Source organism: Giraffa tippelskirchi, chromosome 9 (genome assembly GCF_054371585.1).
Source record: "Giraffa tippelskirchi isolate mGirTip1 chromosome 9, T2T-mGirTip1v1.2.pri, whole genome shotgun sequence".
NCBI lineage: Eukaryota > Metazoa > Chordata > Mammalia > Artiodactyla > Giraffidae > Giraffa > Giraffa tippelskirchi.
In genome coordinates, this window is record NC_137283.1 from 44,300,609 (window position 1) to 44,317,097 (window position 16,489).

General features: G+C 42.3%; 1 protein-coding gene across 2 annotated transcripts in view; it reads right to left on the minus strand.

The window, feature by feature from the left end:
- CACNA2D3 (calcium voltage-gated channel auxiliary subunit alpha2delta 3) overlaps positions 1-16,489 on the minus strand; it is an 871,068-nt gene that overhangs the window by 93,438 nt on the left and 761,141 nt on the right. For both annotated transcript variants that reach the window (XM_081524872.1, XM_081524871.1), the window contains 2 exons: positions 1,371-1,432; positions 174-218 (listed from right to left, as the gene is read on the minus strand). In XM_081524872.1, the coding sequence (XP_081380998.1) occupies positions 174-218; positions 1,371-1,432 (107 nt within the window). The remainder of the gene's footprint in view (positions 1-173; positions 219-1,370; positions 1,433-16,489) is intronic.

Sequence of the window (16,489 nt, forward strand, 5' to 3'; positions counted from 1 at the left end):
AAGAAACAAAGCAAATGTCCTTGGATTTTTGGAGACTGGTTCACAGCAATCTCTTAGATCTGGCTCTGTGAGACATTCCCCCTTTGAGAAAGCACCCTCAGTCATTCAGCCACCGCCCTCCCACCCCGCCCCAACTTGATCAGAGCAGACACAGGCCCAGGAGGCCATCATACCTCGTCATCACAGCTGATAGAGCATTTGCCATCCAGAGAGGCGCACTGTGAGGTGAGGGGGAAACAAAAGGAAACATGTCATTTGGACACACCAGCATCTGCTAAGGCTGCCACCTGGTTACTAAAGGACAGCCCATCAAAGTCCTAGCCTGTTTCATCCAAAGGGAATGCTCCGGGATGAATGTGCCCATCCTCTCTAGGATGAGTACCAGCCCCAGACAGTAATATAAAAGATAAGTTGGGGGACTTCCTTGGCGGTCTAGTGGTTAAGACTTCACTTTCCAAAGCAGGGGATGCAAGTTCGATCCCTGGGTGGGGAGCTAAGATCCTATACGCCTTGCAGCCAAAATACCAAAAACATAAGGCAGAGGAATACTGTAACAAATTCAATAAACAATTTTAAAAAAGACAACTTAGGGGTAACCTGGTTCTTTTTCATTTTAATTTATGTTGTCCATGATAATTTATGCTTTATTCAATAGTGATATCCTTTTAAGACCTCTAATCTTTCAGTAACAAGAAATATAGCTAAGTATTTATTTAATTTTAAATTATTTCCCAGTGACTTTTTAAAACTTCTGTGTTCTTGATGCATAAACTCCTAAAGTATTTTCATTTAAGAAACTATATACCATCTCAACATATAGACTTGGACAGATGGAGACATCTTATGTGTTGCCATTCCTGGTGACTTACTGAACAAATACCACTGATATTACTTAGGACAGAATACACAGTGCAAGTAAAGAATGTTCCCAGATTATCCAAGGCAGAGAAGCCCTCGGCCAAAGAAAGCAGATGCATGCTTAGTATAACCTAGCTATGTAAAATCCTTCAAAAATGAAATAAAGAGATTCACAAATAACTGGGCATCATAAGATTTTTAAAAAGTCACTATGTAAATTCACAAAAGTCCCTGATATTTAGAAGAAAAACTTCTCTTCAAGACAGTCACTATTTTGATCTCACAATTACAGCTGTTTTCAGGAGCAAATTCTCTGCTTTCTCAGCATGTGGTGTCTAACATGCTGTCAGTCCTTTATTTTGCACTGAAATGAAAGGTAACCTGAGTAGCCCAGCAGTTCATTTTACAAACATTCATCGGAAATCTGGCACTTTTAGGCTCTGGGTACTCAAATGTGAACACCTGTATAATAACAGTGTTGCTAATGCTTCAACATGCTGATTATAACTTACCTGTCTGCTGGCAGTCCAGAACTTCCTTTGGAAAAATTCAAGTTTCATCTGAATGCCTACAGCTGGGACAAATTATAAATAAAACAAGGCATTAGAGATCTCTTTACACAATTATTTAAGATTATCATAGAAAATTATCTGTCAAGGCAAGATGCTGATGTAAGCATATCAGATAAGAACACTTAAAAACTAAATTTACAGTGAAGCATACAACTAAGACATTCTATTGTTCAGGTAAGGAATTTTCAAGGTTACCTACACTCATGTAACTTTTGACAGAACAAACTGAGCACAATGCATATGGCTCTTTGGAGAGATATTACTTGAGTTTTTCTAAAATTCATATACTTGTGGTCAACACTCTCCCCAGCACAGCTGAAAACAGGAATGGAAATAAAAAGGATATTCAGAAGATCATGGTTTTCTCAGAGTTTCTGTTTCTGTCATTAATGCATAAACTTGTGTACCCAAAATATATATTCTGCAAGTGTTTTGAGATATGAAATTTGAAAAGTTACTTGTCATGGGTTGATGTTTGGAAGTGAGTCACTTGGTCATGATGTGACTTTTTTTAATTGGGCCCCAGTATCCACATCCAATGCAGATGACACTACCCTTATGGCAGAAAGTGAAGAAGAACTAAAGAGCCTCTTGGTGAAAGTGAAAGAGGAGAGTGAAAAAGTTGGCTTAAAGCTCAACATTCAGAAAAGTAAGATCATGGTATCTGGTCCCATCACTTCATGGGAAATAGACGGGGAAACAGTGGAAACAGTGTCAGACTTTATTTTTGGGGGCTCCAAAATCACTGCTGATGGTGATTGCAGCCATGAAATTAAAAGACGCTTACTCCTTGGAAGGAAGGTTATGACCAACCTAGATAGCATATTGAAAAGCAGAGACATTATTTTGCCAACAAAGGTCCGTCTAGTCAAGGCTATGGTTTTTCCAGTGGTCATGTATGGATGTGAGAGTTGGACGGTGAAGAAAGCTGAGCGCCGCAGAATTGATGCTTTTGAACTGTGGTGTTGGAGAAGACTCTTGAGAGTCCCTTGGACTGCAAGGAGATCCAATCAATCCATCCTAAAGGAGATCAGTCCTGGGTGTTCACTGGAAGAACTGATGTTGAAGCTGACACTCCAATACTTTGGCCACGTCATGCAAAGAGTTGACTCATTGGAAAAGACCCTAATGCTGGGTGGGATTGGCGGCTGGAGGAGAAGGGGACGACAGAGGATGAGATGGCTGGATGGCATCACCAACTTGATGGACATGGGTTTGGGTGGACTCCGGGAGTTGGTGATGGACAGGGAGGCCTGGTGTGCTGCGATTCATGGGGTTGCAAAGAGTCGGACACGACTGAGCGACTGAACTGAACTGAACTGATCCACATCCAAATGATCTTTTCTCCGCAGGAACTCTGTGGAATTACACAGTTCTTTGCTCGTCTGTGAAAAGTTCCCTAAAGCAAGAGTGAAAGCTACTTCTAGTGAGAGAAAGGTATAGAAATGGAAGCGGTTAAGAAAGTGCTTTGAAATTTTGGGAAGAAGAATTCGAGGGAACCTCAGAATTATGCCATGAAAAAGCTCACAATATTTCTCTCTATGAAGTCAAGACAAAGCAACTCTTAAAGCCATTAAAGAAGGGACCCAAGTCAGGCAAAAAAGCTCATCAGATGGCAAGAAAACTTTAGAGGAGATGGAAAGAAAAAATGAGATTGTGCTAGAAACACTACACTCCCCACAAGGGGCATCGTTTAGCCCTCGGCAGTTACGCAAACTTCAATCCATTGCACATAATCTGCCCCATCTGCTTACCACCACGGCTTCGCTGGTGGTTCAGTCAGTAAAGAATCTGCTTGCAACACAGGACACCTGGGTTTGATTCCTGGGTCAGGAAGAACCCTTGGAGAAGGAAATGGCAACCCACTCCAGTACTCTTGCCTGAAAAATCCCCTGGACAGAAGAGTCTGACGGGTTATAGTCCATGGGGTCTCAAGAGTTGGACACGACTTAGCCACTAAACCATCACCATCACAGTATTGTTATTTATCTTTCCACACTTTTTTCTTTTGCTGAAATACCTACAGTAACTTCAATCCACATAATGATATCCAGTAAAAGAAATACATGATTACCACCCCCACACACCAAAGTTCACTCATATAATTTTATCTTGCCACTGTGTTAGATGCCCCCCAACACCTCCCACCTTGGGAACACATTGCTGTACTGGCTTCAGGAACTTGAAGATTCATGAAGACCTTGGGCTATTACCCTTATTACTGCCAAGTACATTTCTACTTCCTAAACAAATCATTGAAGCAAGACCTGAGAGTCATAGTTAACTAGGACATGTACACTTAGAGAGACTCATCCTCTATCTTTGCACTTAGAATTTCAAGTTAAGCACAGCTGCAATACACAGAATGGAATTCTCTGAAAGGTACCATGTCAGCACTCTGGGTTCATCCTGCTTTGCTTTAAGTGACCACCATCTTCTGGACCTTAAGCTCCCCAGGGACAGGGACACGTTCTTGTTCCCCACTGGATCCCTGCCTCCAGCAAGGGGCCAAGCACACAGATGGCCCATTGGTAAATGCTTGCTTTTTCAGAAAAACTGTTTGGGTGATAGCATAGTCAGTATCTAGCTAGCTAGACAGATAGAAGAGTAACATCAGTGTGAATTACAATCATACCCAAATAAAGGTTTTTCTGTGGCAGTTCTCAACACATTAGAACCATATGGGGAACTTAAAGAAAATGTTCTGATGCCTGGTGCCTTCCCCCTCCATAATGAAAAAAAAAAAAAAAAAGTGAAAGTGTTAGTCACTCAGTCGTGTTTGACTCTTGGCTATGAACTGTAGCCCACTAGGCTCCTCTGTCCATGGAATTCTCCAGGCAAGAACACAGGAGTGGGTTGCCATTCTCTTCTCCAGGAGATCGCCCCGACCCAGGAATCGAATTTGGTTCTCTTGCATTACAGGTGGATTCTCTAACATCTGAGCCACCAGGGAAGCAACCCCTGCCCTCCGCCCTGCACCACCCACAGTAAGACAATTTAAATCAGAATTCCTGGGAGTGGAGTCTGCTGCTGCTACCGCTGCTGCTAAGTCACTTCAGTTGTGTCCGACTCTGTGTGATCCCATAGACAGCAGCCCACCAGGCTCCCCTGTCCCTGGGATTCTCCAGGCAAGAACACTGGAGTGGGTTGCCATTTCCTTCTCCAATGAATGAAAGGGAAAGTGAAAGTGAAGTCGCTCAGTCGTGTCTGACTCTAGCGACCCCATGGACTGCAGCCTACCAGGCTCCTCCGTCCATGGGATTTTCCAGGCAAGAGGACTGGAGTGGGCTGCCATTGCCTTCTCCGGGAGTGGAGTCTAGGCACAGCTATTTTTAAAAAGCACCCCAAGTGATTTGAATGTGCAGTCAAATTGAGCATGGTTACTCTACAGGTCTTACTAAAGAGAGTAAGTTGTCCATGGAGGAATTACCACAATATGGGCCATTTTGTCAGACGACAGCAGAAGCTGCTCTTCCTAGCTCTGGAGAAAATCTCAGAGAATACCTGTAGGAAGCTGATATTGAAGCCTGAAGATAGTCACTGCAGTTTCAAATGAATCTTGTCTTCCAAAATGCCTGACAAGCCATATCCCTATTGGAGACAAGCCAACTGAGGAAGCTGTAAATCAAGGTGCTGGCTGGGTTTCTGGTTAGATCCACCGGCAGGCAGGGGTGAGTGTGCCCTGGATTTAAGAAGGGGCTTGGACCAAGTATCTCTGGTTCTACTAAAGATAGGGAGGGATGGCAGAAGGCTGACTTCCGTGCAGAAGGCCTCAGGACTGTTGAAACGTTCAATGACTGGTACTTAATATTTTTCACAGGCCCAGGTCAGCAGTCACAGGAGGCTTCAAGACTCCACAGGATAAAAGCAGAGGCTTCCCTGAAAGAGTCACCCCATGGTGACCTTTCCATGGTGTTTCTAGTCCGAGCAACCCAGAGCTGCCCCTGGCCCACCCATCGACTGCTGAGTTCCCCTGTCAGTCACTCGCGCCCTTTCTGAGCACCCTTCCCATTCTCTGAGGGAGGCCCCATTTTCACCCCTCTAATGAAGCGAGCTGCTCCCTCCTGGGTGTTTATCCATCTCACATACTTGCAGCCTGCTATCATCTGCCCCTTTCAGTCTGTACCCCAGCTCCTCACGGTGCTTTAATCTTGCCTCATGAGTCAGTCCCTCCATCCCATTAATCATGCATGCTGCTTCTCTCTGATCTCCCTCCAGCAGGCTGCATCCTCTCCCTGGTCCTGATGCCCTAAACTAGACACTGCTTCCCTCACTCCTCATTCACTCCCTGTCTGGGCCATGAGGTCGATGCCAAAGGACTCCCAGACAGTCCTGACTACAATGGATCTGCACTGTTTTGCCCTGGCTGTGTTTTTGTTGCCCACACCCCCTCCAGCAACTCTGGCCCATGGTTTCTCACTTCTGAGTTTGTAGTTTGTTCACCTACAAGTTAACATATGTCTCTCAGATTAAGAGATTAACAAGCCCATTGGTGGGCCAACTTCATGACCATTTGTTCAGTGGCCTTTATACCGAGTTCTAAGCTGAGTAATAAGGGGAATGAGACCACACACTCCCTCAGAGTCTACCTAGGGAGTAGCCACGTGGTAAAAGCAACATCACAGGCTTACACAGAGAACTGTGGAGCATAGAGGATGGGGCGGACTTGGCCTGGGGGAGTTGACAAGAACTTTGTATCAGATAAAGCATGGAAATCTGACTCATAGGAAAAGAACAGAAGAAAGATGAGACTCAAGTGCAGAAACAGCACAGGCAAAAGGGTGGAGCCTTTTAAAAGATCATAGTGTCTTCTGAGGCTTCAAAGAATGGGGAGCTTGGTTGTGCAGGCTGAGGTCAAATGGCAAATGTTCTCGAATGTCAGACCAACAAACCTGAAGAGTACCCTATAGGTCAGGAGTTGGCCTAAGGGCCAAATTCACCACTTTTTGTCAATAAAGTTTTATTGGAACACAGACAGCCTTATTTGTTTACATACTGTCTAGTACAATGGCAGCATTGAGTGGTTGCAACAGAGGCTGAATAGCCAACATAGCCTAAAATGCTTTCTATTTGGTCATTTACAGAAAAAGTTTGCTGGCACCTGCTTTAGGGCCTGAAGAGCCATTAAAGATATTTCAGTAGACAAGTGAAAGGACCTCAGATCCATATTTTAGAATAGTCCACAATGAAAGCCTTGAACAAGAAGTACCAGCGAAATGGCCTGGACAGTTGGAGATGAGAGTGAGATGAGTTGAGTTATGCAGTCACAGCCACTGGGTGCATCTGGCCAGTTATTTAAGTACAAACTGATTTAAAGTAAAAAACAATAAGCAAACGAACACCAAAAACCCTTTAAAAACCAAAATAAAAATTCCCTATCACAAACAAAAATGCTTAAGGGCATCCCATGCCAATTTTATTCAGAAAAACAAATACAAGCTTTCACAAACATAAATTTAGCTTCTTCTATTTTCATTTTGTTCATTTTTTCCCCCTTTTTTCAACTTTTAACAGAAAAAAAAAAAGCATCAATATTCTAGCAAGTCCCCCCGCCTTCTTCTACTCCCACACATCCCAAATGGAACCTGAGATATTTGTCATGCCCATCTATCCTGTTCTTTCAACATTTCAAGCCATAATGGTATATTCTGATTCAAGTCAATCTTGCTAATTTAATAAGAAAAACAAGGACTGAAACTGTTTTAGCGAAACCCAAGTTCCAAAGAGAATGCAGAAAATTAAAACACCATTCCTGGAGTTTGAAATTTTTTAGACAGTCCAGAAAATCATCAACATATTTCTCCTGGAATTCATGGTGTTCCTAACTGATTACAAAGGCTCCATGGTTCTCTATTAGGAACTTTCAACACAAGGATGGAGACAGAGTCCCTTTTCCATAACTGCATCTGGTGGTTCCTCACTTATCTCCCAGGGGCAAAACAGACCTAGAAAAGAAGTGTTCCTTAAGATCCTTCCCAACACCCTAATATTCTGTAAGTTTCCTAGGACAATGACCCTAAGATACTGGGATGGTCTTTGGAAATCAACAAAAGAACAAAGTCATTTTTATGAGAAATGCCACCCCCAAAGAGCCCCAGAGCCTTTCGTATGAAACATTCATGCATCGAGAGCACTGATATTTCATAATTTGGCTTCAATTAGTTGGTTACTATTCCTTAACGCACCTCAATACTCTAAAGAACAACTGAGTACTCATCTTCAGCTTAGCAATACAGACTACAGAACTTCCGTGTAATCTTTTTCATCCAGTCTTCTTTCTTCCCCAACTTTATAACATCCTTTCTATCTACTTTTCCCCTCCCTCTCTTCCTCCCATGTTTATCAGAAATCAGGTACGAGCTAGGCGGTCAATGGATTGAAATGAAGACATGTGGGATGCAACAGCCAGGGATGGAGGCCTGGGGAGGGCAGTCAAATCACTGAAGAAAGGATCACGCTTCGGGATGCTCAGAGCTGACAGACAAGAGCACAGAGCATCATTCAAACACCCACACATACAGGCACTTCATTTGCAGAATGTCAGTGATTGTTGTTCAATCACTAAGTCGTGTTCGGCTCTTTGTGACCCCATGGACTACAGCATGCCAGGTTTCCCTGTCCTTCACTGTCTCTCGAAGTTTGCTTAAATTCATGTCCACTGAGTCGGTGAAGCCATCCAACCGTCTCATCCTCTGTTGCCTCCTTCTCCTCCTGCCTTCTGTTTCCCAGCATCAGAGTCTTTTCCAATGAGTTGGCTTTTCAATCAGGTGGCGAAAGTATTGGAGCTTCAGCTTCAGCATCAGTCCTTCCAATAAATATTCAGGGTTGATTTCCTTTAGAATTGGCTGGTTGGTTCTCCTTGCAGTCCAAGGGGTTCTCCAGAGTCTTCTCCAACACCACAGTTCAAAAGCATCAATTCTTCAATGCTCAACTTTCTTTATGGTCCAACTCTCATATCCGTACATGACTACTGGAAAAACTACAGCTTTGAATATATGGACCTTTGTCGGCAAAATGATGTCTCTGCTTTTTAATATGCTGTCTAGGTGTGTCATAGCTTCCTTTCCAAAGAGAAAGTGTCATTTAACTTCATGGCTGTGGTCATCATCCAGTAATTCTGGAGCCCAAGAAAATAAAAACTGTTAATGTTTCCACTTATTCCCCATCTATTTGCCATGAAGTGATGGGACTGGATGACATGATCTTCATTTTTTGAATATTGAGTTTGAAGCCAGCTTTTTCACTCTCCTCTTTTACCGTCATCAAGAGGCTTTTTAGTCAGTGGTTACTACACTGGAATTGGGACCAACAGCTGACCTCAAAGGCTCCAGTCCTACATTGTCCAAATTGGTGGCCACCAGCTACATGTGGCTATTTAAATAAAAATTAAATAAAATTAATAATTTAGTTCCTAAGTTGCATTAGTCACATTTTAAGTGCTAAATACCCACAGGAGGCTAGTGGCTACTGTACTGGACCCAACAGACCCAGAACATATCCATCACCTCAGAGAGTTTAACTGGACAGTCATCACTGATAACAGGAACACAGTAGAGGAACTGAAGACTGGTGTCCCTTGAGAATTAAAGGTAACATTCCCCACAGATCTGTCCAAGCTACCCACTCCCTGGAGGTGGAAGAAATGAGGATGACTTATGTATGAAGGATCTAGAGCAGACAGACCTGCCCATGTGAGAAGACCTGGATTTGCAAGGGGAAGCTGGTAATTAGTTTGAGAGAAACCCAAAGAAATCAATGCAATATGCTCAATGTGGCTACCACCCCCAAGATTTATTTATTTTGCTTTATAAAATTTGAGAATACAAATTACATTTCCAGTGCTATTATATTCAAATGCATTCAAGATGAAATCATGCATGCATCTCATATCAGGTTAACAGACATGCATTCAAGTGTAATCCAAGACTCACCAAAGAACAATGTTACATGTAAAATTAGAAATAAAATAACTTTTTCATATTGTATTCATTTAGAAATAATTTTCTGTGGGGTTGGCCTCAACTTGCAACATACTCCTAAGAGCACAAATCTGGTTTGTAAAACAGTGCTCACCATGCCTGGCACGCAAGCTCACACAAACACCCCTACCTCTATTTGCCCAGTTCCCCAGCCATGTGATATATTCACATACAAACCCAGGAGACAGAAAAATAATCCTACTGCCATCAACAAATTATAACCAGGAAAATATTTACCAAGAGCTCTGGTTGTGAACCCTGCTTCTAAGACAGCTAAGTACCCTTGGGTACCTCACTTCACTTCCTTCTCTGTCTCTACAAAGAAAGTCACATGAACAGGACTTGCGTGGGATGGGGATAAATAATACAAAATAAAATTACGTATATCAAAACTCTAAAGGTTTGACAGTGTTGTCAACATTCATATGATGATTTAGTCCTAGTTTTAATCCTTTATGTGTGTATTTCATCATCAAGTACACTTTTCACCCCAATATATTGATACTCAACAGAAAATTCAACCACAATAAATTCATATTGTTCACTACTACCAAGGTCCCTGAGGATGTAATGTTAGGGGGTAAACACTCTACAAAATTATAATACATTGGTTGGGGGTGAGCGGGAGGGCCATGTGAGCACTGGCAAAAAGAAGCAGAAAACAGAAGGCAAGGATTCTTTTACAGCTGAGCAAGCCTGAGATGGATTTTTTTTCCCCTTCAGGATTAATGAAAGATGTACTCCACTCTTCAAATCCTATCACTCACCCTTTTAGAATTGCGATTACTCATGCATGCTCAGGACAAGGTTAGCTAGATCTCCATACAGAATCCAAAGAGATATTGTCTCCGACACGGCCACTGTCAGCTCCATGTGCTCTTCAGCCAGGTCACCTGCGCACAAAGTTTCTCAAGTGACTTGCTACTGCTGGCAGCATGGGGCCAGTCATTTCATCCCAGTGCTCAGGCAGAACATCAGGCTCCAGAGCTTTCCTGGGCTGGATCGGCCCACATATAGGTGTGTTTTCTCCTAACAGATTCCAATCCATTGGTAGGGATATGGTAGAAAACTGTATTCTTATTAGAGAAAATAAAACTCTAATAAGTTAATAAATATGTGCTAAGGATTTCCTCTGTATTTCATCACTTGGGAGTGAAACAAGTTTTCTTAAAACCCAAATTCTACAAGTAAATACTGGCCGTACATTCTCTCAACCAGAAAAAGAGCTCCTTACTGGTCATATTTCTCAAGTAGGGTAGTGGCTCTTTTTACACTTTGTCCTCAGCCTCCCTCTGACAGAGCCCCTGATTTTTCCTTCCTTTGTGCCCAACAGCAATGATTGCTAGCAGTGACAGTAACAAGGTATGGCACATTTGGATTAAAACTTGCCTTAATTAACGGTCAACTGTCATAGATGTTAGCCAAGCCACATTTGTTTAAATGTTTTCTTCTGTTTGTTTTCAAAATAGTTAATTGCAAGTAGAACTAACAATGAATCTGAATGTCATTTTTTGGAATATTTCATGATTAACTGGGGGTTGGAAAAAGGCCACTGTCCTGCAGTGTTGAGGAAAAGAACCCTAACCTTGCTTACATCAAATACAAGCCCATTCCAGGGGTCTGCTAATGTCCAGGATAAATGACTTACCACATGAATAACAATTTAAAACCGTAATGTGAATTATGACATAACTCATCTGTTAAATATTTCATGTGAAGATTTTAATGAATTGCATGATGGAATGTTGGACAAAAAAGACAACTGAATCCTGGGACTAATTTGGGCGAAACTGAGAACAGAGTATTCTCGTGGAAATGAGAGGGAAGAAAAGGCAGCTGCATTTATGTCCCCCTGGGTATCAGACTGGCAAGCCCAAAGACTTTCTTGTAAGATTACAGGGAACCAAGAACGATCAGCAACAATCTTTCGAAAAATATTTAGATCAAAGCCATATTTGTTTATTATAATCTTGATAAAGCCCAAACATTAATCTCCAAGGTATGGTATTATTTCAGAAATTAGGGGGAAAAAACATTCTCACAGCAGCAGACACTCCTCACATTTTAGCCTATGCCAAGTGAAGAAATACAATGATAAAATGGGAGGAGGTATTTTAAATATAACCCCTAACCGATTGCATATTTCACTTCTGAAGTACACCCTGTGGTGCTGGGGTGGAGGGGGGTAATCTTTCTTTTACATGCTTTTAAGTAACAAAGAGCTACATGATGTATGTCTGTGGTGAGAGAGAGGGAGGGGAAACAGGACTCATTATCACTCGATTGACAACGCGATAGCAGAGGACTGTCTTTGAAGACTCATAGCTGCAGAGGCCCATTTTAATCTGGAACCATCCCCACCCACTGTCGGTGACTGACTTCTGGGAATGTGTGTAGGAAGGCCTGATCCTTTCGCCTACACATTTCTTTCGTAATCACTTTGTTTTTGTCCTGTCAGAGCTTCTTGGGAGCAGTCACCTTCAGTAAAGTATAATAAATGACAATTATGAATGCTTCCTCCATTTAGATTCTAACTACCTGACAGAATCAACGTTGAAAAGAATTAGCAGGGCCATGGAATGGAATAATAATTTTCTTTTCACCCCTGAGGTAATCTGGAAGCATTTTTCCAGACCTCATCTAAAGAAACCTATATTCCCTCAGCTTTCTAAGGCCACTGGAGCTGGCATCGAATAGTTTTTGTCAGATCATTTTATGCTCACAAAAGTCTTTGAATAATATTATTTCAATAAGGTTTTCAAGCCAATACATTTTTAAAGTCAATTCCCATCCTTTCAAACTTTCAGAATAAAACATTTAAGCCTCAGGCTTCATTGTATTTTAATCAGGGTTACACAAATCAATGTCCATTAAGAAAATTATAAGTTTCCAAATTATAGCTCCCTAGTTAATAATTTCTTATTAGGTCACCACCTAATAACAGTTACCAAAGAGATTATAACAAAATCAAGGGTCAGATTTCCAAACATTTCAAAACCCATAATAGACTGGTCACATATATTTGCCAAACACCTCTGACCTGGATGTTGATGACTGTATTTAATGCAAAGCAGCACTAAAACATCCATATGGGAATGTAAATTGGTGCAGCCACCATGGAGGCTCCTTAAAAAACTAAAAATAGAGCTACCATATAATCCAGAAATTCTACTCCTGGGTATACGTATGGAAAAAAAAGAAAACACTAATTTGAAAAGATACATGCATGCCGATGTTCGTAACAGCACTATTTACAATAGTTAAGATACAGAAACAACCCAGTCCCATCAACAGATGATTGGTTTAAGAAGATGTGGTGTGTGTGTATATATACACATACACACACACATACATACATACAATAGACTATCAGTCATAAGAAAAATGAAACATTACCATTTGCAGCAACATGGATGGACTGAGAGAATATCATACTAACTAAAGTAAGTCAAATGGCATAAGACAAACATTATATGATATCACTAATATCTAGTTTTCTAGTAGAATCTAAAAAATAATACAAATCTATATACAATACAATACAGAAACAGACTCACAGATATAGGAAATAAACTTATGATTACCAAAGAGGAAAAGGGAGACAGGGAGGGATAAAATAGGAGCATGGGATTAACAGATACAAACTACTAAATATAGATTAAATAAGCAACAAGGATTTACTGTATAGCACAGGAATTACATTCAATATCTTGTAATAAACTATAATGGAAAATAATCTGAAAAGAAATATATATAACTGAATCACTTTGCTATTCACCTGAAATTAACACAATATTATAAATCAGTTAGATGTCAATAAAAAAAAAAAAACACATGGGTGGTTCATGGAGCTGGGGGGAGGTGTCCAATTACTCTGATTCTCCAACTCATGTTCTAGGGCACAGAGAAGGAAAGGGACACATCCCAGCACACCAAGCTCATCTTAGGAACCCCGAGTCCACTCCAGACCACCTAAAACTCAGATCCCTTCAAGAGTGGGTGTGAACTGTGGTGAATGAGAGCCCACCCTGTGCTGGTGTCAAGGGAGCAGCTCAACTCAGTGCAGCTGATGCCCTGTGGGAATATCTTCTGGACACTAGTTATTCTAATGCTGCATGAGAAGCTGAGAATCTAAATATAATACACAGACAATTCACTGAAAAATTCACAGCACTCCGATAGGGTTACCAGATAAAATATTTCTGATTTGCTAAATCTGGCAACCCTACACTGAGGGTCACATGGCACATCCCAGGCAATGACCTGGGGTGGCCTCTGTTGCATGTTTAGACCTGAGAGCACTGAGATAGCTTGCATTTTGCAGAGAAATATCAGGACCAGAAACCAAGGCAGCCTCCATCAGCGTGACTTTCATGATTTTACTATTTACCTCAGAACATTCTTGACCAGAAAGATAAGGCTATAAACCAGTAAAAGTACTTCATGATTTACTTGAGCACTTCCCCTAAATCAGCGTATCTCAACAACAGACTGATTAAGAACAAGAGAGGGCTCAGCTAGGGAAACTGCTCACTTATCAAACAACTCTTTTGATTTATCAAGACTTGAGAGGTACACCATTCTTAAATTAACCCAGTCCCAATCAGATCCCCATACTGAGAGACCCACCCAGACTCCAGAACCCTACCACCTGCCCGACTTCCCTTTCTGGGATACTAGTAAGACCCTGTCAGGAAGGTGTTCTTCCTTAGATAGGGAATAAGGCTGATATAGCTTGGTCCACGGACTCTTCTGATGGTCTTCTTGTCAACAGTCAAACTGACTTTATTTTGGCCAAAGCATTAATGTATATCTGGCATTAAATTATATTATGTATTATTTATTGTGTTTTATCCCTAACTGGCTAGTGTTAAGCTCCTGGAGGGCAGAGATTGTTTACATCTTTATTCTCTGTACCTAGAGAAGTACCCAGCCCAGGTAGGTACTTATGAAACAAGTCAAAGGTATGAACAGGCAGTTGGGTTGATGTTGTACTGATGGTGACATCAACTATTTTCAGACACTTTTTTCTCCCAGAAGACCTACCTCTGCCATCCAGGTATCTTTGGCTCTGTTCTGAGGGAAATGAAGACCCATGAATAAGTTCTCATTAAAGGATGGACATGAGATGTGAACAGATCTGTGTTTAGGACATATTTGCAGGTGAGGGTGGTGGGCTATATGGTTTGTGTAAGGGACTGGTTAGGAGCTGGTAGCATTCATCCAACCAGGTGAGAGATGATGGACTTCCACCCAGAAAGCAGCACCTGGGATCAGATGGTGAGGTGTACTCTTGTTTCTAATCTCTCCTGACTGAGTGAAGCCTGGAACCTTGAGTTTTTGCATTTGCACATAAACCTCATCTGTGTCTTGCCAGATACCATCCACCTTTTCAATGTCAAGGATCCATCATTTTAGCTTGTTAAATATTAGCATGTTTTGATTTTGCTTGTAAATGAATTATTTCATGAAACACATTTGTCTGCTCACTAGGCATGTCTTGGTATTACAGAAGACAATAATAGGGAAGTATTCAATAAAGAGGGAGAACCTATAGGGTGAGAATCTAGGACCTGGTAAGGGTGGGGAAAGCATTTTAGGCCACATGCAAAGTTCCAAGCTGAGGATAAGCTTAAAGTGTCTGAGATCTGCATGTCCAGTGCAAGTGAAAACAGCACATTTCCTTAATCTTTATCAGATAACAACCAGGACCAAACAAGGAGGTTCAAACAAAATCTGGTGATCATTCTGGGGACAGCGCCTCAGAAGCAGAATTGCCCTCTTGATGGCGGGTGGGTCAATAAGCATTATCCCAATCACTATCCAGTGCCTCCATTTCATTTGATATGGAAAAGACAGCAATAGAAACAGTCAAGGGAAAGACCATGTGTTTATGAGTATGCTCATGAAGGAAGGCAGCCTGGAAAGGCAAGACCAGCACACCCCTGGCCTTGGTTCCCTCTTTCCATCCAGACACCCATTCCGAAGTCAAATACGTGGGTGGCGATGTGCTCAGCCATGGCCGACCTGGACAAGGTCCTCCCACAACAGCTGCACACAAGGTGATTATGAGCAGGGAGGGAGAAGGGAATGGGAAGTACTAATGAGCGGGTTGGACAGCATTTTGGAGTAATTAAGCCTTTTCTCCCCACTCCAACCTCTTGGAATCTCAAGAGCCTGGAATATTTGGGAATTAGACATAGGGTTAAGGATACCAGTTTTGTCCCATAATTTAATCAGGCAGATGTTGAGGATGGAAAAACCATCTTCCGTCATTAAATGATTGCTCTCAAACACATACTTGGCAATCCTCGAGCCTCTTATTTGGGTTCCTGAACTGGCTTTTCAGAACAGACTGCACTGGTCATGTTCCGGTGCGGGGGCAGTGTGGACCGTGGGGCAGGGCGGGTGCTTCCTTCTCTGATTCGGCAGGAAGTTCAAATCTGCCCCAGCAGGGTAGATGCCACTGCAGACAGAGGTCTTAGGGGTAAGCCAAGCTGCCTGATCTCAATGCCCCTCTACTCGGGGATTTACCCCTTCTCTAAAGGTTCCTTGGCACCCAGTAGCTCTCAATAAAGGCTGGCTGACTGACTGAATGACTCAACAAGCAAATGCACTGTATTCCAGGCACTAGGCAGTTAATCAGTTGCCTCTCGTGCTTTCTTTGAGGGATAACACTTTGAAACACAGTTGTTACCAACATTCCTCCCAGAGTTTCCTGGCACCCCCTGGCTCTTCTCCATTCCCTCAGCTAAAGCATTCCATGCTTAGGGCCTCAGGGAAGGGAGGTACAGCAGAACTCAGAGAACAAAGGAGTCAATTCTGGATTTTTGAGTCTCCAAAGCTGAGGCCTAGAGGAATCTCAGAATTGAAAGGACAATATGGCAACTGCCTGGGCCAGTTCCTTCTCTCCACCTGCCTCCAGCCCCTAAACTGACTGCATGGGAAAGATGATCTGACTGGAAAGTGAAGAGACTCCAAGGGAAGCCAGAGTGCTGGGGGGCCAGGGAAAGACCTGTGCAGGGATGTCCTCACAGGGATCAGCCTTTCCCACTAGTACCCCGGGACACTGGAACTCAG